This window comes from Haemaphysalis longicornis, unplaced genomic scaffold (assembly GCF_048455015.1).
Source record: "Haemaphysalis longicornis isolate Haplotype H1 unplaced genomic scaffold, Haemaphysalis longicornis Haplotype H1 scaffold_1, whole genome shotgun sequence".
Taxonomy (NCBI): domain Eukaryota; kingdom Metazoa; phylum Arthropoda; class Arachnida; order Ixodida; family Ixodidae; genus Haemaphysalis; species Haemaphysalis longicornis.
Genome location: NW_027526203.1, coordinates 315,835,571 through 315,860,197, shown reverse-complemented (window position 1 = coordinate 315,860,197; position 24,627 = coordinate 315,835,571). Strand labels below are relative to the sequence as shown.

The following is a 24,627-nucleotide window of genomic DNA, read 5'->3' as shown; positions in this document are numbered from 1 at the left end:
AAGGGAAGAGGGAACGAAGGCACTGGCGGCCTCCTCCTTCTTTTGCATTTTGCTGCTGTTGCTGCTGTTTGGCGAGTTGTCCCGCACCTTTCGGAGATCACTGTTTCTCTCGGAGATGAACATCGCGAGCGCTTTGTTGGAGTCCGTTCAGAGAGCCTTGGAATTGTTACCTTCAAAGTTCTTGTGGTAATTGCGCTCTGTTCTTCTTTTGCGCGCGTGTTGTGCATGGTGTGCGAAGGCGCAGCGTACTGCTGGAATTTTCTAGTTGTGCAGCCTCGAGAAGATCGAGACCAGCCGCGTCTTTAATTTCATTTCCAGGACGAAGAAGCAGGCGAAGATCAGCGATTTCTTTTTCACGGAAATAAAGTGTCCTGTTGCGCCGTGAGTGTGGAATTAGTTGTCATTTTTGAATGCGACGATCGGTAAGGGATCGTCCGCCATAGGTGAGGTCTCAGAGCCCATATTTTTTATATCGAATTTTTCATATATCGAACTATTTCGCGATCCCCTTGGAGTTCGATATATCGGTGTTCGACTGTATTTGTGAAAAGCTGTCGAAAACTAGAATCTGTGACAATGCTAAGCTAAGCGCGACGACGGGCTTTTTTTTCTTTTTATTTTTTTTTTTTATTTTTTGCACGTTGCTTATGATGGTTCAACGAGCCATCCGCCTGTCAATTACGCATACCTCCGCTGATAATGAGGACACTGTACGCGACCTAAACCGCGCAGTGGAGACGTGGCGTCACCTCTTCGCTGCGGGCATTCTGCTTTTTTTGCGCCTACCTACTCCCTATCAACCGGCAAACTTTCGTGCCTTCACCAGACACCCTGAGGCCGTGTTTTTCCCCCCATGCTGGGTATTTTCAGAATTTCCGCGGTAATTTTGGGATGGGTCGTTTGATGTCATCGTAGGGTGTACTATGCATTTTGTGGGCCCAACGCATTCTTATGATTCAGCTGAAAATGGCTAGGTGATTAAGAAAAAGTACAAAAAATATCTATGCTTGTTAACATGCTACAATTCAGCTACAAATGGCCATGTCATTATGACAAAGTACAAAATAAATCCATGCTTGAGAACATCGCAGGGCTTAGACAAGTTGATTTTTCATTGCAAAATATTTGATTTTGATTGATTGCAGGGCTTAAAGCGCCGACGTGATGCAGGGGATGGGGCCCGCTGTAGTAGAGGGCTCCGGAATAATTTTGACCACCTGGAGATATTTAACGTGCGCCGAAATCTCGTACACATGGGCATTTTTGCTTTTCGCTTCCATCAGAAAAGCGGCCGGGAATCGAACCCGCGTCCTCGTGCTCAGCCGCACAACGCCTTAGCCTCTGGGCCACCGCGGCGGGTCATTGCAAAATCTCTAAAAACCATAGCATACAAATTTCTTCCACTCTGTGTTAGTTCCCTGTCATTTTCTCTGCGATTGTCCTGATAATTTTTTGACCTTCCGATAAAAATTAGTATGTTTCTTGTACGCTTTGAGATCAACTTTACAAACTTGAATGCGAGTCTATTCCTGCCGAACTGACCAGAGCGGTTTTTGAAGAAAGTCATGAGCCATTCCACGCCGTGAAAGTGGATGACCAGCAAAGCTGTTCAGCCTTCGACGCAAAGGTGACGCACAATTTAGGTGAAGTGTATGAGGAAATTTTATTTTTGTTGAGCGTTGACCGTAATCATCCCTGAGAAAGACACAGACACACACTTTTAATTTGACTCTACTGGTCTTAAAGGGGTCCTGAAATACCTTCCGCCGATGCGTGGATGTGCATGTAACCAAATAAAGCAATGTATTAGCAATCTCCTCCCGCAAAAATTTTGTTGAAGCGATGAGTATTAGCTGAGAAATCGTAAATCAAAAACCGCGTATTATCGTCGCGCCGCGTTTCCTCCTCCTTTCAACTTACTCTCCGCTGTTGACGGCGAGAGAGCCTTCCCTCCCATGATGCTGCGCTCCTCGGCGGTGACGTACTTCCGCTATTGCGCTGCTCACACAGCCGTCTGCTACGGGCAAGCTTTGTTGACACCATGAATCCCGCTCTCCGCATAAGGCTGGAAAAGCGAACGAAAAATCTGGCCGCATGTGTGCGGCGGCCTGGCCTTGCCCTTTCTCGGTGTACGTTGCTGCAGAACTTTGCTATCGGCGGCACGCGACTCTTTATCGACGGTGAACTCGCAGCCGCACGGGGAGGATCCTGCGCTCGCTCCCTTGGATGCACAGCGCACTGTTTATCCAAAAAGCGCCGTATCAGATGTGGCCCCGCTGGTGCCGGGTCTTATTTTGTGGCGGTGGTAATTCCTGGCGGCGGCATGTGAAAAAGACATTTTAAACCGATACAGAACCCGTGCACAAAACGCCAGTTCAGCTTGGGGCGACGCGAAGTGGAGAGCGGCAACGTTGGCAAAACATGCTCCTCCGCGGCTCTGAGCTTTCTAGCGCTGGAGCGAGCACCATTTCTTTGACAATATCAAACATCGGTTGCCCTAGAAACAAGGCACAAACCGCTCTAGAAGTCAGTTACGGTTGCGTGATCCCGGTTCAGCTTGGGGCCCCACCTCGCGGTATATGGGCACTGCAGGCATACTACTCATTCCCATTTGGAAGTGCGAGATGCGTTTGGCATTACAGGAGGCGATGGTGTGTGTGTTGTGGACGCCTTTGTTTCGCGATGAAATGAGACGTTGTGCTTCTGCGGGTGGATAGTGCTTCCCATGGTCTGGATTATCTTTCTCAAGCGGCGTACGACTCAACCTCGCATGGCGTATGTGCAGTGTGCGTGGCTAAAAGCCATCTCGGCTTGTGCGCCAGAGTTAAGTGACTTGCTGTTCGTCCCCGCAAACCGCGCGCGAGGTGAGTGCCGAATTTACGGGGGGCAGGAGGAGGCAACCCATCGTCTGTCAATCGCGGTTCGGACTTGCAACGCATGTTGTGACGTTGTGTTCGTTCGAAACGCATCTCCGGATTGTTTGGAAGTTGATTAAAATGTATGCGTCAAACCCGGGCATTCGGCTCAGGGCGTTCTCTGCGATTGCAAGAAAGAAGTGCCACGGGGTTTCAACGCTTTCTTTATGGAACGTACTCAACTAAGAGAATATTCATGTCGTGTTATGGCCCTGTTGCATTCAATACGAACGGTTAAGCGTTTGTTTACACTTGTTTCGTTTGTCGTAAAATGTCCAAGCACTCCGGCACTCCACTCAGCTGGCAGATCAGCCGGCGAGCCGACGCTGAGCAGACGACTCATCTCTTTGCCGGAAGTGCGCGAAAAAGCCGCCCAATAGCAGGATGTCTAGCTCATGACGAACATCTGGGAATCGATGATGTAGACATGTGAAGATGGCGGCGTCCGAAAACACGAAGGAAAGGGTGAGAAAAAAGCGACAAACTTTGCAACAAAAGTGTGAGCTTTCCGCTGCGCGTAAAAGAGTACTAATACTTGGCACAGATGATGTTGACGACCCAATCTAATGATTGCGCTGGTCAATTTAGTGTGCTCAAAACGCCTTTCAGGGCCCCTTTAAAAATGGTTCTTGTTGATAACTACTCCATTCAAAATGCATATCCTAGTGATGAGATGAAACCCGAGGTTCAAATCATGTATTCAACGGCGTGCGCCTTTGGTGATGACCGCGTGCAAATATTGCATTCCCCGGGACGTTCGTTTTCCGACGCCTCGCGCCGTAAGACGCCGCACGCTTCAAAGACACTAGCAACCGCGGGAGTTTTTGTTCACAGACATAATAAATACGCGGAACCGTAGTTATATAAGCCTCCCTTGAAATTTAATTACGCCATCTAACGAAGAGTTCTTTTTTTTTCTTAGACTTTTCCGTCGAGTAGATCTTTTGTATTAAGAGCTCCGCGTCCTTCCCCTTGCGACTGTGAGCTACCACACCGCGGGAAGAGCCCACGCAAGTATTCCTCCACTGTTGTGCGCAAGCAAGCATCTTGAATGCAGCTGTAGACAACACGGCGCGGCACGTGGCGACGCTAAAAGCACCCTGACGTCTCCCGCCAGCACGCACGGAAGCCGGGTTTCTTCGAGCGCTCCGAGCCATTACAAAGAGTCATTTTTCTCCAAACAGAGGGCTGTCGTTCCGCAGTTGTCTGTTCCCGTTAAGCGAGCGTGCGTCCACGGTCTGTGCGCTAAGCGATCGGAAACAGATTCACGGCGAACGGTTGTAGTCGGTCAGCGGGGGCTCAAGTGCTCCCGCGGGTCCCTTCGGGGAGCGACCAGCCCTGGGCCGCAACAGCCGTGTGCCAGGCGGCCGCAAATCCATTCTGAGCCCCATGCCGGGCTGCAGCGCACGGCGCTGGCCAGCCGGCTGGAAACAAATGAGGTCCGGGCCACTGGCGCGGGATCTCTGTTGGGGGCCCGCGCCTGGCCCGCACTTTGTCAAGAAAGCAGCCGCTGACAGTGGCGTCCAGCCGAGCTGGCCGCCGGAGAGCGGCTTCTTCGCTAGATGCTGCCAAGGTGACAAGCCGCAAAGGTTTTACTGTTTTCCAATTACGATTTCCGTGCCATGTTTCTCATTTTATGGTGGGTGCGCTTCAGGGATCCCCGCTGATGAACCCAGCATATCGGTAATGGCAGTTCTTTCGTAGCCCCAACACTTGCACTGCTCCCTGCTTCATCGGTGACACTGTCGTCGAGGCAACGGGATCTAGCGCTCGCTCCGCGTTAGCGTCGGCGTATGATTTACATCAGGTGGCACCCGTCCGCATACTGACGAGGGAACGCTCATTTGAAACCGCCACTTTGACTCTTGCCACCCGCTGGGGCTAACGTTTTTCTGGTTCACACGTTTTCACGCATCATAACCTTGCATGCAGAACCAAGTATTGCGTCAACCTGTCCACTGTGTCTGTACACGTGCTCTCGTTTACGTCTGTGTGACGGATGGACGGAAATATAGAGAGAAAGATATTATCCTTAACAAGTCAGCAGTCGCGCGTCAGTTCGTCGTCTTCGGAGAAGCAAGAAGATCCCTCAATACAGGGCCCCTGTAACTCTGGGGGCCCTCAACGTCCGCGAGATAAGATTGCGCTGGTCGGCAGGGTCCGAACCGGACAGCACGGCTTCCCACTGCTTGGGTGTTGGGTTAGGGATAGGAAGGACATCCTGATTGTGAGGAACTGCCCACCTTAAGTGGTAAAGTGTGGCGTTTTCACCGCACGGGGAGCATCTGCTAGGGGTAGTATAGGGTTGTGAGCACTTTGTGCGCAGTGAACTTAAGGGTGGATAATGTTCGTGTCCAGAGCAGGTGACAACCTACAGCTTCCTCCCTCGTGAAGTTTTTGTGCGACGCAACAGGAAGGGTGCGGCGACGGAACCGCAAATAATACAGGGTGGAGATGTGCCGCTAATGGAACTTTGGCGTCATCCGACAGTTCCAAGTTTATGTTTTTTTTTTTTTGCTCTTTATGCATCTTTTCGGGGGCGGCTATTAGAATTTGATTGAGAGAAATTTTATTTTGCAGCAACGTGGTATTACGGGAACAGTGGGCCAAATGCAGTCCTATTGTTTTAAACTGAAGGCCGCGCAGTTCACTGTATTTCCGCGGACACTCATAGCAACGCTGCCTAAGGTGAGCTCAAGCCGAGTTTGTCGATAAAAACTTCTTCAGTTTCCCTCCCTCTCTCTCTCTTTCTCCTTCGGCGCATCCGAGCGTGTTGAGTCTCCCTTCAAAAGTAGAAAACTCTGCTCCTCCTTATCTTCAAGTCTCCGTTTGTTTCGTAGGCCATAAAACTTCGTCGCGCTCTTTACCTAAACTTCGGTACTAAGAGTTATACGCGACAGCGGCTGTCGTGGTAAAGAAAAACAAGAATGAAAGAAAATAGTTGCGTGACATGATCCCAGTTCTGGCACTGTTCAATCCTTCGTCCCTCCGTAGGAAAGCCGTTTGAGAACATGTTCGACTCGTGGGCAACGGAGCGTGGGCGACGCGTGCGCCCCGAGCGCCGCGTTCAAGCTCGCGGCATGATATCTGGGCACCTTGTTTCCCGCCGCGGGGCGCTCGAGGGTACCGAGCAACTCGCACCGGATCGATGCCGGACGCATCTGGAAGGCGGGCGGCTCCGTGACGGCCGGCCCAGTCCGCCTGTCGACGCTTGCCGAAGCGCCCGCAGCCTGCGCCCGCCGCCGCCTCCGCCGCCGCCGCAGCCGCCTCGCTGGTCGGCGCTCCTGGGCTTCCCTCGCCGCCGGGACATCCCGGCGCTCCCGCCGCGCGCTGAGATCTCTTCGGACGGACCCGCTCACCATGTGACTCCGCTCGCCGGCGACGCTCATTGGCCCAAGGCGCTGGTAACTTTAGCTACTTCCGTGAACTTCCCCACGGGCACATGGGCTTGACAGCAGGCTCGCCGTTTCGTACTGCCTGACTCGGCCCGGGTTGGCTACTTCCCTTTCGTGCGGAGACCAAGTGAACTGACCTAAGAGCAACTCTTGGTTCCCTCTCCGCCTACCCCCATCCGAGCGAGGCACGATATTTCTGGGGTGCATGTGATCGTTGCAACTGGCGCAGGGCGAGCGTTTTCTGTCGGTTATAGCCGATAGAAACACCTCTGGAGGAGATCAAAAGGTTTTGCGATGTCAAAACGCGAGGGCTTTTGATCTCCGGAAAGAAAAAAAGCTGAAATATAGTGTAGCTCGCAGGTACCGCAATGTGTTTGTAAAACTTGGTGTTGTGCGAGTGTAAAATACGTCGCATGTAGCTCGCAACATTTTATTTATTGCTAAAAGTACAATATAGTTCGATATTTTGGCTGCTGTTCGGAAAAAAGAAACTAAAATATCTTTGCAACGAAGCGTGTCCGGAAATCAAAAGTTAGTTAATAATGTTTCAGCACCGAAATAGCACGTTTTAGCGAGGTCAGCGCCGAACCAGTTCGTTGCCTTCATTGAAAGTTTTTAGCTACCCACCATACTTTTGCTTTTCCGACTGCTGTATGCCTTGCATGTAAATAGATAGCCCTGGCTTTTTAGTGATAGTTGCGAGACTTTACTTGAGGGCAAGAGTAACCGTTTAATTTTCGACGGAAGTGGTCTCCAGAGCCCACAACTCCCGAACAAAAGTTTCAAAAGTAGTCTACGAACTTGCATTGCTCGCTTACTGCCCGTCTCAGCAAAGTGGAGCTCTTCCAATGCAGTGCTGCTTATCGCAACGAGTAAAAAGACAGAATATCAAAGTGAAACATATGCCGGTAGGCCTTCATCAGCTTTTAAATACGACGCGCCTCATCAATCAAAAGGCCCTATAAATTTTGTGAGGAAAGTCAGCTTACCATAGTGCAAGTCTGCCCGTATATTGATTATCAAGAACCCTTATCACCCTATAAGGCCTTATTCCCGTATTCTATTCTCGGCTGAGGAACGATAGAATTTTTATTTTGAAATTATAGACTTAAAGCCCGCCGATTTCACTCCTTCTGACTGTCAGGGGACAAAGTATTTTTTCTTCTGCCTCTCAAACAGCAAAGTTTACGCTTGTGTAATTGTTGCCTTATCTCGACCATACCCCTCCTTTTAAATGGACGAAGATGTAGAGAATCACGCCAAAGTGTTGTTACCATAAAATAGCTATTTTCGCAGTCACACGAGTTTACCTGTACTATCTGGTAGTTTTTATACGACTTATTTTTGTAGCTGAACGAACAAATCACTTGTAAACTTTGCCCAATTTTCACTACGCACCTATATTCTATAAAACTGCGTGGCTACTCAGCTAAAGCCGTGAACTCAGCTAAAGATTTTCCCAAGCCAGAAAATTAAACAGTAACGGCACAGGGAACTTGACGCAACCTTATTTGTGTTTGAGGACTTCCCTGGTACTGCATTGCCTCCTTATTGAAGCCGCGACACACAAAACGGCACTTGCTTATAATTGTACTGAGCCCGACTCGAATGTTCTGCGTAGGTGGAGAGTACGCACTGTCTGAACAAACTAATGTGCAATACTAAAGTTTCCCGAGACAAGCAAAAACGCACATCTAACAGTGTCAGTAGTACATTTCTGCGAGGCTTGTAAGAAGCTGATTGGTTTCGTTCATATTTCCTTTTTTTTTTTTTGGAAATCGCAAACTAACCAACCTCCGTAAGTACACAAGGCGAAGCTCTATCCGGCTGCATTTTTTTGCCTCAAGCCTTTACTAACGTTCAAGCCGCACTGGAACAAAAGTGCAAAGTTCGGGTTAACTTTGTGTTTACGGAGTTCTGGCCAAAAATTAGTGAGAAGTCGCTCGCAGCGTGAAGGCTAAAAAGTCTTCTCACACTTGCGTGGCATTCCTTTAGCACCCCAGGTGATCAGTATTCATCATATATATATATATATATATATGTGTGTGTGATCCTGTAAAGTAGCTTGAGACCAAGTACCTTGCACTATTACTCGTCAGATCAGGGGTAATGTTAGCAAGTGATTTTCTAGTTTGGAGTTGAAATATGTGTATTTTTACGCAGTCAGGATTTCTCAAAGGCTGAAGTTGTATTTTTTAAGCTATATTCCACATAATATGTCAAAAAATAGATGTCTCGCGGGCAATACTTTACAACGAGTTTCAGATCTGCTTTTGTTGAGACACATGCTAGCTGGTGGTAAGAACGAACAGGAATCATATTTTAGCTTCATGTAAAGCTCGGGCCTCTATTATATCTGACAGCTCAAAATTGTCGTGCGACCAACACGGCAACAACGCTATAGGCACGAATAGATTCGTCGTCACAAAATGTATAATGTGTCACCCAGCTCCTAGCGATCTGAAGCAAAGTTCGTAGAAATACGCCAGGAACCGATTGGCAACCAAAAACATTTCTTTATGCAACGCGTGCGCTGTTTTCAAGATCATTTTTATCTTCCTCACTGCAGATTTTATCCAGTCGTTCTCACTTTGCCCAAAAATATAGAAGAGCTCAGGGAGTGTTGTTACAAGAACGCGTAAGACAGCCCTGCAAGCTCCATACAACGTGGTAAACGTAGGCTAACCCTGCACCGTCGTAGTCCTGTAGTGTGAAACCAAGGAGTTATAAAAAGTCGCTGTGTGCTACTGCGACCCACGTTTTGCCACGCTCATTAGGAGCACGCATCGAACAAGTCCTCCCCCACCACCTCAATTGTTCAATTTACATAATACATCGGGGGGACCAAGCTTTAGTATTGACAGGGACCATTGGCCCGAAAGGACTCTGGAGGCGTAGTTACTTTGAGTAACCTAGAAACAGCTTCCTGCAACTTCAAAGTATCCAAACCACGGCACGTCAAACAATAAAGTGCAGAAAGCGGACCTTTTCGCAAATAATCGGTTGCTGAGAGGCACTTTCAATACAACACTTGCCAAGAGGCAGTGCTTTGAACGGCCAGTGTCTCCACTTAAAGTAAGCGGTCGCAGTCGGCGAGCGCCGGGCGGTCGCAGTCGGTTCGCCGAGACGGACTCTTGCAAGAACCCTTGAGTGCGCTGTGCCGGGGGACCCACTGTTTATGTGTTGCGTGGACTGACGCGGGGACAATGGCGGAAGCCAAGTGTCGCGCACCGGGCGTCCGGACGCCGGACGCCGCAGCGCCCAGGCGGTCCAGCGGCCGGCCCCTGTTCCTGATATCGTCGCCGTCCAAGAGCTCGAGCAGCGGCGGCCTCTGCCACCCGATGCTCATCAAGGTGCAGCTCAACGACGACCAGCGACGAAGCTGCAGCGTCGACATCCCCAACTCTCGCACCGTCGTCCCTTGGACACGGTGAGTGCGCCGGCCGCGCCGCACGGGCGAGCACTGTTTGGCAGGACGTCACCCGAGACGGGCCAAACGCGCGCTCTCCCGACGGGCTGCAAAGACGCGATTTTTTGTTGTAGTTTACGGTGGTGAGAGCAGCAAGCCGAAGTTACATCGATATTAGAGCATTCTGCTATCATTACGCAGTTCAGTGTCGTGCTTTTTATCCGATTGTCGTGCTTTTAGACCGACCGGTAACTTTGAATCGCAAAATAGACAGTTGGGCTAGTTGGGGTTGATGCATCGTTAAGTAGCGCTTGAAACGGGACGACAGCAGAGAAGGCACGCACGACGGCGCTACTTGAATCGGCTCAGGCTTCAGAAAGAAAAAACGAATAAAATCTAGATGTTTGAAGCGAATGGCGTTGATGAGCTACTGGAGTAGTTTCTCATTATTAGCATGAGGAAGTAAAAATATTGGGGGAATACTGTCACTTCATTAATTGCCAATTTCATTATTACATAGACGGCTGACTAATGGTGTAGCCTGTGAGTTGTTAAACCATACTGCTTTTATTTACGGTCAAACCCAATGTCCAGTCGTCACGGGGAGTGGGGGGTTCTTTCAAAAATTAGTGTTTTATGCCTAGCCAAAAATGTTCTAGCTAAGGCGTGCCATGGCGTGAGGCGCTGGACGAGTTTAGTCAACCAAACGTTCTTAAAACGTGCTAAGAAATCCCCAGTGTGCGAAGCTCCTTGCATCTGCTTTATTACTGTTGCGGCTGCCACAGAATCGACCATTCATGTTCAGTAGCAGAGATTTGCTGGTAGTTTAAGGTAGGGTTTCTGTCATGAGAAGCGCGGAAACTTATTTCTTACGCGTGCCTCTCTAAGTGTGACGTCGTTAGTGGTGAGCTTCCAGGAGCGCCCTCTTCCTGGTTCTAGCTGTCGTAATAGCTTCCAGTTTTGCGTACGAATATCAGTTTTTTTTTCCTGCAACAGATCCAGTTGAATACAAACGGTACCCCGGCAAAATATCTTCTCGCTGAGGTTATTACGAATGCTTTAACTTATAAAAACAAAGAGAAGGTAACATACCTACCTTTCAATCGACATAGGTAGGACATAAATCTAGTGAACATAGATACGCTGATGATTATTATCCTTCTAAAAGTAGTCTAATATAGAGTCCATAAAGTCGTAGTACGTTAGTGCGATGATTCGATGATAACTTAGTTGTGAGGTGTTCGTAAACAGAATATTGCGCGTCTGTTATCATCCGCACGGCCTTACACGTAATGGTGAGCATCTAGGTTATCATGTGGGCGCCCATGATTTGCAGCAGTGCGACAGGACCTTACAGTGCGGAAGCATTTTAGCATCTCATGCCGACAAAACACCGCAGCGCTGTCTTAGCCAGGAAGCAAAACACGACCAGGGGCAGCACATTGTGGCTCTGTGGTCCTCCACCGCTTGAGACATTCCAGTTGGAGACTCGCGATGAAAGCATCGCTGCAAGAAATTGGGGAAATTTTCTATCAGGAATGGCCGTCTTTTTTAGTTTTCAGATGCACTAGCGTAGACAATCTATGGCGGTTTACGCTGTGTTTGTCACAGAATGATAAATATGCTTGCCTCCGAGCCTGGGCTTCCCATCCACCCACCCCCACCCCCGACGCACCCCACGCTCTTCCGACACCAAAATGGATGTTAGTGAAGATAACCGAACTCATGGCTCCAACCAGGTATTGCAGAATGACAACGCGCTTTGATATGACGTCATGACGCAAACAACTTCAACGCAAACGCGAAAATGTGAAGTCACGGGTAGAAATTCTGCAATTTCTGTTTGACAAATGTGATAGCGGCCACCGGCCTACGCCCTGGCCTGGGGCGTCTGAGCCTGAACCATGGGCTAGATTCTTGACCGTGAGCGCTGTTTTTCTGTCCCGGGATCTTTTCGCGTCTGTCAGCATAATTTTGCGGCAAAAATAACTTTCCCGCGTAAGCCTTGTAGCTCTCAGTCTCATTTAGATATCTGGGAAAAAAGTCATTCAAGCTTTCATCAAGCCTCACATTAAAATCAAGTTCCTTTTACTTGTCATAGTTGGTTAATTCACCGCGAACTTGTATGGAATAGGAATTCCCGTCTGCTGTCAATACGTGGACTTTTACGGGACGAATATGGCTAGAGAAAACGGTATTAATTCGTATTTTCTTAAAGCGGTCCCGGAAAATTTCGCTCAATTTTCCCGAAATGAATTCGACTGTTCAATTGACTACATAAGCGTGGAAATTGCACGTATCATTGATGGCTATCAGTCGCAGTTTTCATGCAGATAACATAAAGCTGCCGCTCCTAAGCCATTCCAGCCGCATCACAAAGCCGCCGTGGAAACTACAACCTCATGACTTTCTGAAAGAATAAAGCTGTAGTCGTTCCGAGTTTCACAAAGCCAAGTAACTCAAAAGTACGCTAAATCGCGATGTACAAATCATCGTATTTCGTTTCTCGCACTCGTTCGAACTGCGCCCCGGTCAATCGTGTTTTCTGTCTTGCATTGGTCTGTCTTCGGTGTCCAATTACGTTCACAGCGTGGATTCGGGGCAACTTTTTATAATGAAGGCTAAAAACAGACGTCTGTGTGTACGAGAATTTGAGGAAACGTTAAAAAAAACCGAAACCCCTTTCTTGAGGGAAAGACGCTTAAAACGCGAAGCTTTCTCCAATGCAACCTGAGTGAAAGTCGAAGTCCAAGATCCAGACTGCTGCGACCGTGTCGGAATGTCGCATTTGGATAGACGTCTGCTTCATAGCGCGAATGACTCAGGCTTAACCGGCCACGGGAAGCGTTTCTTTTTTTTTTTCTTGAGACGCTTGATGTGCCTTCGCTCATCATCATCATCATCGTTTTGTGAAACCTACGGTGTAAAGTTGCTTTTCCTATAGTGCGTCTTGGCGCGATATCGAACGCCATCGCTGAGATATAAAAAAAACTTCGCTTTAAAAAACCGACTGTTATATTATATCCCCTATGGATACACAATGGCTCGTAGAACCCCAATTTGCCCTTATTTTACTCCAAGTCAGATAAGAACTCGGTTTAGTTTTAATAAGGAAGAGCGGTCATCTCACTCCATACACAAGAAATGTTTGTAAGGCTCATTTGCCGCCATGATACGAAATGACACGACGTGTTATCTTCGCAGGGACATTGTGCAATGCGAGCATGCGATTTGAATATCACTTTGCCTCATCGTAGCTTCTATTTTTTAGTCAAATCGTTTGTTGGGCCTTCACTTAATCATTAAATCTTCACGGTCAACCGCAGGAATTGGTCATTCGAGAGTGTCGATCAAGCCGACGGGGATTTCCTTGTGCGTACGACGAGCCGAACGTGGCATTTGCGCTGCATGTTGATCTAAAATATCAAAACTTGCATTGTCGAGCACGCATGTTTTTCCTATCATCTTCCGGTGACTTTATGTAGAAGAATTAAAAGGACTAGCAATGTGGCACCACTAAAGGCTCTGCCCAATGCTGTTACCCCATGCTTATTTACTGGAGGTAAACTCACCAAATACAGTAATCGTACAAGATATTTACCAAAGGCGGGCGTCCCCTCGATTTGTCTGACACGTGCATCTAGATATCAGCCACTGATCAGGCGTCTTTAACGAATATGTTGAATATCGTTCGCTTTCCACACAATTACACTGGTGCGGGTATTCAGCGCTAAATACTCACTAAATTCGAGTCATCAGGTGTTTGCTATTTCCACACACATTTCATTTTCTTCAACCTGAAAGCATTTACTTCTTAGTGACCTCTCTTCTTTACCTGTAAAGTTAAATCAAGCTTTATCTCCACTGTTCAGCAGCGTTACAGGCTTTTCGGGCTGATGCTCTTCTCTTGAACGGAAAGAATATTTTTATCAGTCCTCAACAAAAGCACCGGACGAAAGCACTGTCGTGACGACAGCACCGTACCCTGTAAGTCGCATGACTGCACAAAAATGATTCGGCCCTTTCTTCTCGTCCAAATGCAACTGCCTACCGTGCTGCCTTCCACATTATGTTCTAAATAGTGGCCGGTCGTTTGCGTGATAGATAGCAGGAGGTAACGCCCGCCTACTCTTCCTGATATGAAGATAGCGTAGGCTGCATCGGTATCGGTCGTGATGTCTCAGGTTATAAAAATTCAGGGATATTTTATGCAAGCGCAAGTATCACGAACTGGCCCGGTCTCGTATCAGCTCTCTCTGTCAAAAATGGCGTCAGTCTTACCACACATGCCGCTGTGTACCTGGGTAACACCGGACTTGTTCGGACGTTGTAGATCGCTAAGTGTGTTCTGTTCCAAGAGGAGGCGCGGACTCTCGCGATGTCGCGTGAAGTGGAGTCGTGTTGGCACATAAACTCACATGCTGGCTTTGTTTCAGCCACTTGTAAGCAGGAAAAATCTGATCTCATTTTCCTGGCTACAAGTGTCGGCAAATCCTCGAACCAGAGGTTAAAATTCACGAATTCAAGCTATCCCAAGATGTATATTGGTAGCTTTGTGGATGACGGTGTTCTCCTAGAAGTGCTTCCACAGTTACGGGATAGGTGCCTAAAGTAATATTTAAGCACGAAAAAAAAAATTATTTATGCTGGTAGGTGACAGCGCCATGAATACAAATGTGAGTATACAAAGCATACGACGCATGCAATGCATAGCGCATATACAACGCCAAAAACACAAAAATGGGTATCGCAGCCCCATGCATTTTCGTGCAATACAATTTCTGACGTCCTAAATCGTGAACAGGGGAACGGGATTGCCAAAAATCGCCAAAGCGTGGTTATACAAACTCAGTTTGGCGGGGCACGTAACTTTTAAACAAATGGCAGAACTTAGTTCACTTCACTACCATAGGGTGTGAACTCTGTTTCAGGTTCAATTTCGGTCATATGTTCCGCCTTGGTTTGTGTACAAGCGCAGTCAGAAGATGAAGGCGAGAGCTATGCGGATGAACGCGAGAGCTATCATCCAATTTTACTGTCGTATGAAAGCGACAACCAGAGACATTACTGGAGCAATCGACTGCGCGCCTTGTCCGATCATGGAGGTAAGAATGCCCACAACGTCACATTTTGTGAAGCCCCAAGCACCATTTTTAGATGCCCCTATCCCCCTTCAATTTCGCATACAATTGGCACCTTCTCCGCCTTAACTCGTTTGTCTTGTCATCTGCTTCTATCAACCACTGGGTATCAGCCCTGCCGCGCCTTAGCGATTTGCTAGCCCTTTGGCGCCGTTCCTGTGACGCTGCGGTACCGGCCTTCGTTGGTCGCCAAAACCAGCTCTATGCACACGGGAGTAGCTGGAGGCCTCTCCTAGGCTTTTCTTAGATCCCGCCGACAGCTTTGACAATGACCATCCTCGGTAATTGCGCGGGTGTTTGTACACATTCCCCTAGCGACAACACCACTCTAGCTTGGTCAATTTTGTAACCGGTCCTTGTACACGTTTTCGGACGTTTTACTTTACGTTGCTGAAAATTGGGACGAAATCGAAAGAGAGAAAAACCAGCTTAAATCGTTTATTTCTAGACCGATAAGCCATCCTTTGTCGCTGAACAAAAGCTGAAAGAGCTTTAAGAAGCAGTTCAACTTTAACAGCTGTACCGTATATTGCAAGTATCACCAAAATCAACAGAATCATTGCATTTACGCCCGCCATGGCCTTGCAGTGGCTGAAGCGTCGTGCTTCTGAGTGTGAGGTCGCGAGTTCGATTCCCTGCCGCGGCAGCAGCATCTTTCTGTCGAGACGAAGCTGAAAACGCCATGTGCCCTATCGATTTGTACATGTTGAAAAATGACAGCTAGACGGAACTCTTCAAATGCCTTTCCCTTTCCCCTCTGTGTATGAGGTGCACCATTGATAATCTAGATGCAGCTTCAGTTCGATGAGTTAGCCCAAGGCCTGATTTTCAAAGCTGTTCGCCGCAAGAATTGCTTGCGATTGTCTGGCGGCTCGCTTGAGCCTGGTTCGCTGCTGGTGTCGGACAAACCACTGGACAGCAAGGAACCGGTGTTGCGGGCGAACCTATTCGTGAATCTGACTCCCAATTCCTAAGCACTGCCCTGGGGATCGTTCATTATTCGAGGCGTAGCGGAAGCCACACCTTCCTTTGTTTATCTGAAGAATTTTTCTCATCACGGTCGGATCCTCCCTACGCACTTGCGTAGTTTGCTCAGCATGGTTGCCTGTGGTTACCGTGCCATTCAACACGTTGGAGCATAAAGTGTAGAACTAAGCTTTGCGTCAAATACAAGAGAGTGAGAAAAAAGGCGAAAGAAAAGGCCCGGAAGTTCCGGGAGTTAATGCCTGTTTTTAACAACCGAAATCCGCTTAACCAACGGGCACTTTTTAGAACATCATCATTACAATCAGGTCGCATATTTTTCATCCAGAACCAATCTTTGTCCGTAACGAGAAAGGAATAGAAATAATTCGCAAACCGTAACCTGTTCTGTACAAGCTATATTCAGGATCAGCGCGTTTTATTTTTAAATTCAAGTAATTGCACTGCGAACTAATGAGGACGTGTTGACTACTTAAATGTGTCACCATTAAATCTTTGTTATGTTTTAGAATTGAAGCATCTAATTTCAAACTCTTGATGATTACACGGCAGGCGTTTTGCAAGACGCGAAAGGCGAAACGGTGCTCTAGAACATTGCTCACTTCGCTTATTTGCCCCATGTAAAGTGGCAGAAGGACGCAGAGAGCAAGGAGAAAAAAATTAAAACAAGAAAATCGCACCTAATGCACGTAGCTTTTCTTTTAATTCTATTGTAAAGAGCCATATTAACTCCCTGCGAAATCCCATCGAATGGCGAACTTTACGTGGAACACTCAGTTTTTCTTTTTTTCAGCGCAAAGAGGGGATGTACATGGGACTGCTTCCGATTATTGTTCTGTAATGCTATAAAATACATAAATAAATAAATAAATAAATGGCTCAGTTGTAATAAGCTTAAAAGTGCATGCCAGTTCTTCCCTTCTCCTCCCCCTCTACTGCAGGTAAGCAAATTTAATTATCACGTCTTCCCACAGCACTCCTGAAGTTCGCGTTTCTATATCGTATATATGAATTTTGGTGTCAAAGAGCATTTTTAAAGCGTCAGAATGCCTTGACGAGAACACATCGAAAAATAGTGATGGTGTTAGCGTGACCCCTGGTATCTGAAAAATAAATTTCTAACTGGTCAAGTTACCCCGTGTAATTGCTACAACAGTGCAAACGTAGATGATTAGTGCCTTCATAACTGGAAAGAAAAAACTGTAAAATAAAATTGACCGTGTATCTGCTTGCTTCGCGGCAAATGTCGTCGAAAGACTGAAGTTGCGCGCCGCGCCTGCCATGTAGCTCCTTCTGCGCTCTCAGCTCCCACCCCTCACGCTCATCCCCTGCCACCTCGCTCCTGTGGGGATGAACTGAACTGAGGTTTGCCCAATGCAATTCAATTTTCCCATCTTCGCACTGCTCGCCAGACAGTGCTGAGTGTCTTTGTCAAAAGCGAAGCTTTCAGCCTCTCACTGATGTCGTCTGCAGTCCACCCAAAACGCACTCCAGGAAGGCCAACTTTCTCTAACGATGATGATGATGGTGGGGGAAGAATTAGAATGCTTCCTGGGGTCGGAATCGATCCTGGTTCCCTCGCGTTATGAAGCCGACGTCTATCCGATTCCCCCTTACGGCACGGTCAAAGCAGTTTGGATTTGCAGACGGGTGCATGGACGAGCGAAATTCGACAGAAAATGCACCGCTCTGCCCAAGGACGATGATGGCTGAACGCAAGGGAAAGCTATGGAATGCCTGCATCATTAAAGCACTAGAGAGCACAATCGCAATGTAGTAAACCTTCCCAATATGAAACAGGTGTGCGCGTAACGAGAGCACAGCCTTACGTCATACTGTGTAGCAAGGATCGGCGTAGCTTTTACTCATCGCTACCAACACCTCATCGGTGGTTCGAGTGACCGTGACTGTAATCGTGTCACATACCGGAGACTATTGAACATGGGCTGTGCAACTGTCCCTTTTACGCGCATCGCCGTGGAAAGTTAGCCGTGTCGTTATCCCGGTTAGACAATCGGGCATTGTCTCAGGACGTCCTGCTGGTACCCTGGCCAGACCCGCAGTGTTCAAACAAGGAATTCAAGGCAGTGCTGGCATTATTAAAAAGCAGCGGTTTGGCAACTAGGTTGCAGCCAAATCCCGTTGTGGTGAACTATTGGACATGCACTGTACATGGCATAGGCATTTTGTCACCTCTATGTCAATCATCATACCTGTCACCCTCTCCATCTATGCTCTTTTACCCCTACCCCCCCCCCCCCCCCCCCCCCCGCAGACAGAGTAGCAGGTCAGAGACTATACGATCAGCCCGACCTCTGTGTTTCCCTTCCATTCAAGAAATTACTCTCTCTCTCTCTCTCTCTCTCTCTCTCTCTCTCTCTCTCTCTCTCTCTCTCTCTCTCTCTCTCTCTCTCTCTCTCTCTCTCTCTCTCTCTTGTTGTCACTAGCAGGGCTGACCTTACCAGTTGACATTAAAAAGCCCTCTCCCTCCCTCCCTCCCTCCCTCCCTCTCTATATATCTCTCACTCTGTCTAAGTTCCGCTCAATAAGATCGGCTCGCTTCTGGCTAGGTTCGTTTAGGATTGGACTTGATTTTGTAAAGCTTCGTGCTCCCCCATCGTTGTCATTTCGACAGAGGTGCAGTTGATTTTTTTTCTTGTGCTGCCTCGAACAGCATGGGCGTGCGAGCTCTGTTCTCTTTCTTCTTGCTTTTATCTCGCACTATCTGGAGCGTATCTCGGCATTTTTAACACGTATTTTTTCACTTTCTGTCGTAAAAATCCACCCAACCCGCATCCTTAACTAAAAGAACGTGGGAGATAAGGGTTACTTCTGTATTTACATTTTGCCTCAAATATAACTGACGTTTTGTTTGCGCTAAAAAATGGGGACATGTATGACTTAGCCCGGAAGACTCGGCAGTTTGGAATGGTTCAGCCTATATATACTTCTTCTGAAGAATCGTTTCAACTTTTGTCCGGAAGGCCGAATCGCGGGACAGACAGACATACAGTCATAATAAAAATGTTCCGTTTAAGTATATATAGCCCTAGAAAGAGTCTTTAAAATTAAAAACGCCGGGACACGATGATGCGCTTCATAGGTGTACATGTGGTTGGGATTGAGCCTCACGCCTTATATCGGGAAAATAAATGCATAATTAACCCAGGTAACTCGTCTGAGCGTTATAATGTCGCAAATTTATATTATTAGTGCCTTCAGAATCTAGAAGGAAGAATGTTAAAAAATGAGAACACAAAGGCGGCACGACGCGCTAACAATGATTTTGGGTATATAGTGGAGCCGGCATTATAGAAAATCAGTGTTTATGCGTTCCATAGGGACATTTGGGCATTCACAATTTTTCTGAAACTGTTTGCACAGCCTCTATAAATTGTCTTTTTTGCAACGCATTTGTGTCTAAAAGCAAAATCAAGTATAAAAAAAGAGATCAATGCAAACCCGAGCGGGGGGAAAAGATCATTCCGCAGTAGCAGACAATTCGCGAAATGCCTGTACTACTTTTTTTCAGAAAGGAAAGAAACTTTTGCGTGCTCCATTGCTCACATCAACACGGCGGCTTTATGTACGTACCAGAAATTAGGTCAAGTGCAGCAAAATGTGATTCATGGGACATGGTAGTTCCATTGGAAGAAAATTTCAGCCTGTTGCTGTGCGCATGTACGGCATGGAAATGCTGTCTGCAGGAGCCTTTGAACGGCGCGTCGTGTTCAAAGATTTAGTATCCCCGTACTGAAACATACAGTGATAAATAGGTATTTAAATGAATCAAGCGGTTACGAATATGTGAATACCTGTGGCTTGAAATGGACAGATTTTGTTTGATGACGTATCACCGAAATCCGCATTTTTTTATCGTTCGTTTTTATTGCTCCTATACGCAAAGGGAAAGTTGTGTAAGAGCGACATCTCGTGGCTCAAGCATGACGGCGCTCGAAGCTGGCGCACTATTTTTTTTTTCCTGCTTTGTCTGAGCACGCTGGCGCCGTAGCTCTCGAAGGGAAAGACGGTGCCTAAGAGAGAAGCCAGCGGCTCCCGGCAGGCGCTGCTGGCGGGCGTTCCGGGCGCTCGCTGAAGCCGCCGCGAGACACGATGTCCGACGAATATCCGACCGCTCATGGAGCTTTCTTTCCCGACGCTCGGCGGAAACTAAACGGAAGCAACATTAGGGATGCAACGCCCGGTCGCAGATAGTGATCGCGGTGGCATTGGCGGCACCAGCTTGTCCGGCCTGCCCAAACGGGAACCGGAGTGGAAGCTGCATAAATGCATGCGAATGCTCGAATGTATCATGCTCGGGCGCCCTACAGGACTCGCTTTGTCGCCGCCGCACATTGACTTTTTCCGTTGGAAATCGGGCGCGGGGAATAAGATAAAGCTGGAGACGCCAAAATGGGACTCAGCACAAGGGCTGCGTTCCCCGTTTTGCTACATTTCGTACCGTGCCTGCTATATTTTTTCGCCATCGTTGTTCGCGAACCACGAAAACACGAATAAAGCAAGAAAAGCATAATCTCTCGACTGAGAACGTGGCTGGAGGCGAATGAAACTTCGAATTCAGCGACCTCTGCGTGGTCTGGCTTCCGACGGCCGTTTGATGACTGCAGCTGCGCTTTAACATTGTAAGCACGACCTTCGAGCAGTCCTCTGACTACCGCGCCATCTGAGGCTGCTCCAGAAAGCAAATTTTGAGTTTCTTCTCATGGGTAGTAACATTCCCACAAGCAACTAAAATAATCTTGGTCAAGAAATAAGTAAGCACACCGCTATGCATCGATAAAGGGCGGGCGCAAAGGCACCGGAAAAAGTGAAAAGGGCGGCGTGGGCCTTGGCTGACTTGCTTCAAGAAAACATGGATGGCGCGTCATTGCCAAAAAAAAAAAAAAAAAGGTTTGCATGGACGTACTTGAAGGCAAACTGTAAATACTCAAACGTCTCCAGGTTTTTGGTACCCACCTCCTGTCGAAAACGGCTCTTGCGGTCACGGCGTTAGTAACCCCGCTTCCCCACTACTGAAGTAAACCTCCGGCTTCGCTGGCCGGCTGCCACTTGTGATGCGACAGCATTGGAGCCAAAGAGTGCAAGTGCCAAAAACGCGGCCTAAAATTCCCATTGGTCGCATACCCGCGGCCAGGAAATTCCCATTGGCTGCGACGGCGGGTACGCGCCGGCCTTACGACCCAATTGGTTGCGCTGGTCATGTGGCTGGTAACTGCATTGGGTGCGACGGCGGGTTCGCGCCGGCGAGACATCCCCATTGGCGGCGAAGGGTCATGTGGCGGCGAATGCCACACAAAGGAAAAGTGGGATCTATGATACTCTGTGAAGGCGGGTGATCAGCGAAGCTTTTTAGCAGACGACATTTCAGTGACACAGAAGTTGGGCGAAATGTGCGAGAACATCTGACTTCCCTCGAGCGTTGACGGCGCTCATCCGTAAGAAAGAGTTCTGCGTGTTGGACGAAATACATACATACAAGGGTAGTCATAAAATAATTTGCCGCGGTTGAATTGCGTTTAAAGCAGGTTTGTCGAGCGAAAGTTCGGTTTTCGGGCGACAGCGCGCAGTGAACCCGCACACAATTGCACGAAGGTGCAACTTTCCGGCTCATTGCTCTTCTTTCAGAAGCGATTGCTCGGGAGTTATTCAGCTTAGTGCAATGAAGTTTTGCACAGCTAATATTGGGAATAAAAGCTTGCTGTGTGCATGGTTTTAAGATAATAACTTTGCTCGACCAGGTTCCAAATCCATCGATACTACCCCATTGAAATGGAGGGGCTGTAACTTCGGACAACGAATTGCACAAAACGTTTCATAGTTCTGCAATACTTTTTGTAGTGTTGTTCATATCCAAGTCGACTCATTGCTCTGTACAAAAACATCGCGTTTCTACTACAGTTTTACTAGGTTCCTGAGCGGTAGTCTTTTTGAGCGGGAAAGCGGGGGAAGGCAAGACAAGACGCAGACGCTGCTCGGCGCAGTCGCCGCTGTAGGCGCGTACGCACAGTGAACTTTGATTCAGCCGAATTTCACTGGGTGAATACCGGCAGTCGTTATTCTGGAGAGTATCCGGTGCGTTTCAAACTGGGCTAGACATACGCTGCTCTCGTCGGCTCATCATAGGATTTTAAAATTAACGGGATGTTGTAGCTCTCGAGCTGCCCTCGCTACACCTAGGTATTTAGGCCTGAACGCATTAGATTCAGTTTTTCATTTTAAAAGACACGTTTACAATTACTTTATAAACGAAAATCTCGTCTTTTGTCCTTATTTTCTTTAACGTCGAGGGTGAAGGCGCAGAACAAACACTTCTGCACGCAACATTTATTCTTCAAATCAGAAATAAAAATCGATAATTTATATTGACTACCACAGATTCGACTGCTAACAGCCACCCAGGTTTTTACAGCCCCTGCGTTAGGCTTCAGTTTAATAACTGCTGCTATGCGAAGGCACCTATAAAGGACGCAGTAGCGTTACGTTCGACGTACAGGAATTAGATTCGGTCTGACCGCTCCACTCGCACAGCTGTGCGAACGGAATCTGTTGGTCGGTTGCCGAAATAAATTGCACTCGAGTTAAAACTCTGCATGAATATCCAGGCAACTGATTGCGTCGGCAATTTAGCAGCATGAAAGCGCATTTCGTAATCATTAGTCCTAAAAATTTTATTTTTCATAAAAAAAAGTTATGCTATAGAATTTCCTCCCATTAGTGTGGTGGCAGCTGAACGAGGCTGTTTCTGCGCCAGTACCCGCAGGTGGCTGAGAAAAGCTTCCCTTAAGGGTCTGCTCTTTTACACATACGTCGTTTCTCCGAATTTTGAGCATTCACTTCTGAGTTATTTTTCGACATGACGCTGCGTTCAAGTCCATGCGCGTTCTGATGTTCCTGCTGCATTGTTCCTTTTTTTTTCTCTAAAGGGGGGAGCATAATTCTCGAAACGTTCTTACTGACTTGGGAGACTCGGATTTCCGCTCTTAGGTACTAAACATGACATTTTATTTGGACTACTTCCGCTACTTACCTTTCTCTTCTTTTTCTCTCGCCCCGCACGACGTTTCTGTTCCGGCATTCGGAAACTTTCGACATGAGCACAGCCCACGCACAGACCTTGCCATGCGCGAGCCCACGCTTATTTGCACGGATGAGCAAAACTAGCCGCCATCTTATAGTGTACGACCAACACTTCATGCCGCCATTAGGTTATTCCCAGATAGCGTAGAACAAATGAAAGCCAACTCCTTCCTCATCGGGATGGCCGGCAGCGACCACTGCGACGTCTGTGCGGCGGAAGAGACTATAGAGCATGCGCGGTGCCGCCCCGTGCATTGCCCCATGCAAGTGCTCATCGGAGAGAAGCGTGCTTGCCACCGCGCTCAGCCGATTGGACAATCGACCATTTACAGTAGAGACTATATTAGTTCATCGTTCTCTACCATCGAATTCGCACAAGGCGACAAAAGCCCCTCTACGTTTGCTGAGCGATACGAGTTTACACGAACGACTGTAGTGCCTAAAACGGCACAGGAGTGGGCGCTTTCCCGCTCCTATGTCTTTTTCTTCCCCTGCCCTCTCTTTTATCCACTGAACCCCACACCCCCAGGGCAGGGTAGCAAACGGCCTCTGCGCCTGGTAAACTTGCCGGCCTTTCTGTCCTTTAATCTCCTCCTCCTCCTCCTAGTGCACACTGTGAAAGTCTCAATGTTGGTTTTGCTCCTATTTAACGCTGAGAGTGCTCTGACGAATCACAGAGGCTTTTATGAAAGGGAGACATATGAAGAGAGAGAAAGAGGAACATGGGCCACAAAATCAGGCTTACAAAAATATTTTTGCGCAGCGCTAGAAAGAAACACCTGCTTTTTATGCTGCTGCCTCGAAACTGGCGCCCCGGAACAGTATTAGCGCACTTCCCTGTGGAGAATTTTACGATGTTATATGTTGATAGATCAGCGATAGAGAGTTGTCTTTCTTCGGTAGAGGAAATACGACGATGAAAAGACTAAAATAGAGCAGGCTGGGAAATGGGGAAAAGATAAAGGAAGGTACGGTGCAAAATTCAGATTCAGTATTTTCTTCCCTGCCAGCCTGTTTGCAGCATAATCCGACAGTAAGGAGAAGAAATTCGCTCTTTCCGTAAGCAGCGAACATCCTATCTAAGAGCGGATCGAAAGCGAGGTGGTGCTAGTTCGAAGGTTCCCCGTTCACTACATCGTGACAGCCGAGTGGATAAAACTAAAGCATAGCATTTTCATAATCGGAACGATGTCTTATCCTGCCCGAGCAACGCCGTTGAACGTTAACAAACGCCTGAGCGCTGTCAATACTTTCTCGGCAAACGCGATCTTTTTCATCCTTCTTCTAGGTTGAAAAAGAACTTAGCAATAATGTCATATCAGGGCAGAACACACAAGCCCATGAAACGAATTTAGGGCCCCTAAACAGCCTGCGTTGTCTGTGCTGCATTTTCAAAGCCCGTGCCGAGCTATTATTGCGAAATATATTTTCTCTTTTATTCAATTCTCTCAATGTTAAAGCGATTTCCAACCAGATAGAGACGGCGACATGCTATTCAAGCTCACAGAAGGGTACTACGCTTCGCAACATCAAGTTACTGTTTCCTTTGCTGAGATATTCCAAGTTGCAAAACGGCTTCATTCGATTCGAGGAAAAAAATCTCTTACGCTTCAAAGTACTCTACAAAGCTTCGCCTTCGACTGTTACCAAACTAATTTTTGTCTTCTCCTTATGTGATTATGAAG

General features: G+C 47.7%; 1 protein-coding gene across 1 annotated transcript in view; it reads left to right on the top strand.

The window, feature by feature from the left end:
• The first annotated feature begins 9,501 nt into the window (after positions 1–9,501).
• The window catches only part of LOC144150782 (GTPase-activating Rap/Ran-GAP domain-like protein 3), a 751,818-nt gene continuing 736,692 nt past the window's right edge, over positions 9,502–24,627 (top strand). The window contains exon 1 of the mRNA XM_077682183.1: positions 9,502–9,740. Coding sequence (XP_077538309.1) covers positions 9,517–9,740 — 224 coding nt within the window. The 5' untranslated portion in view covers positions 9,502–9,516. The remainder of the gene's footprint in view (positions 9,741–24,627) is intronic.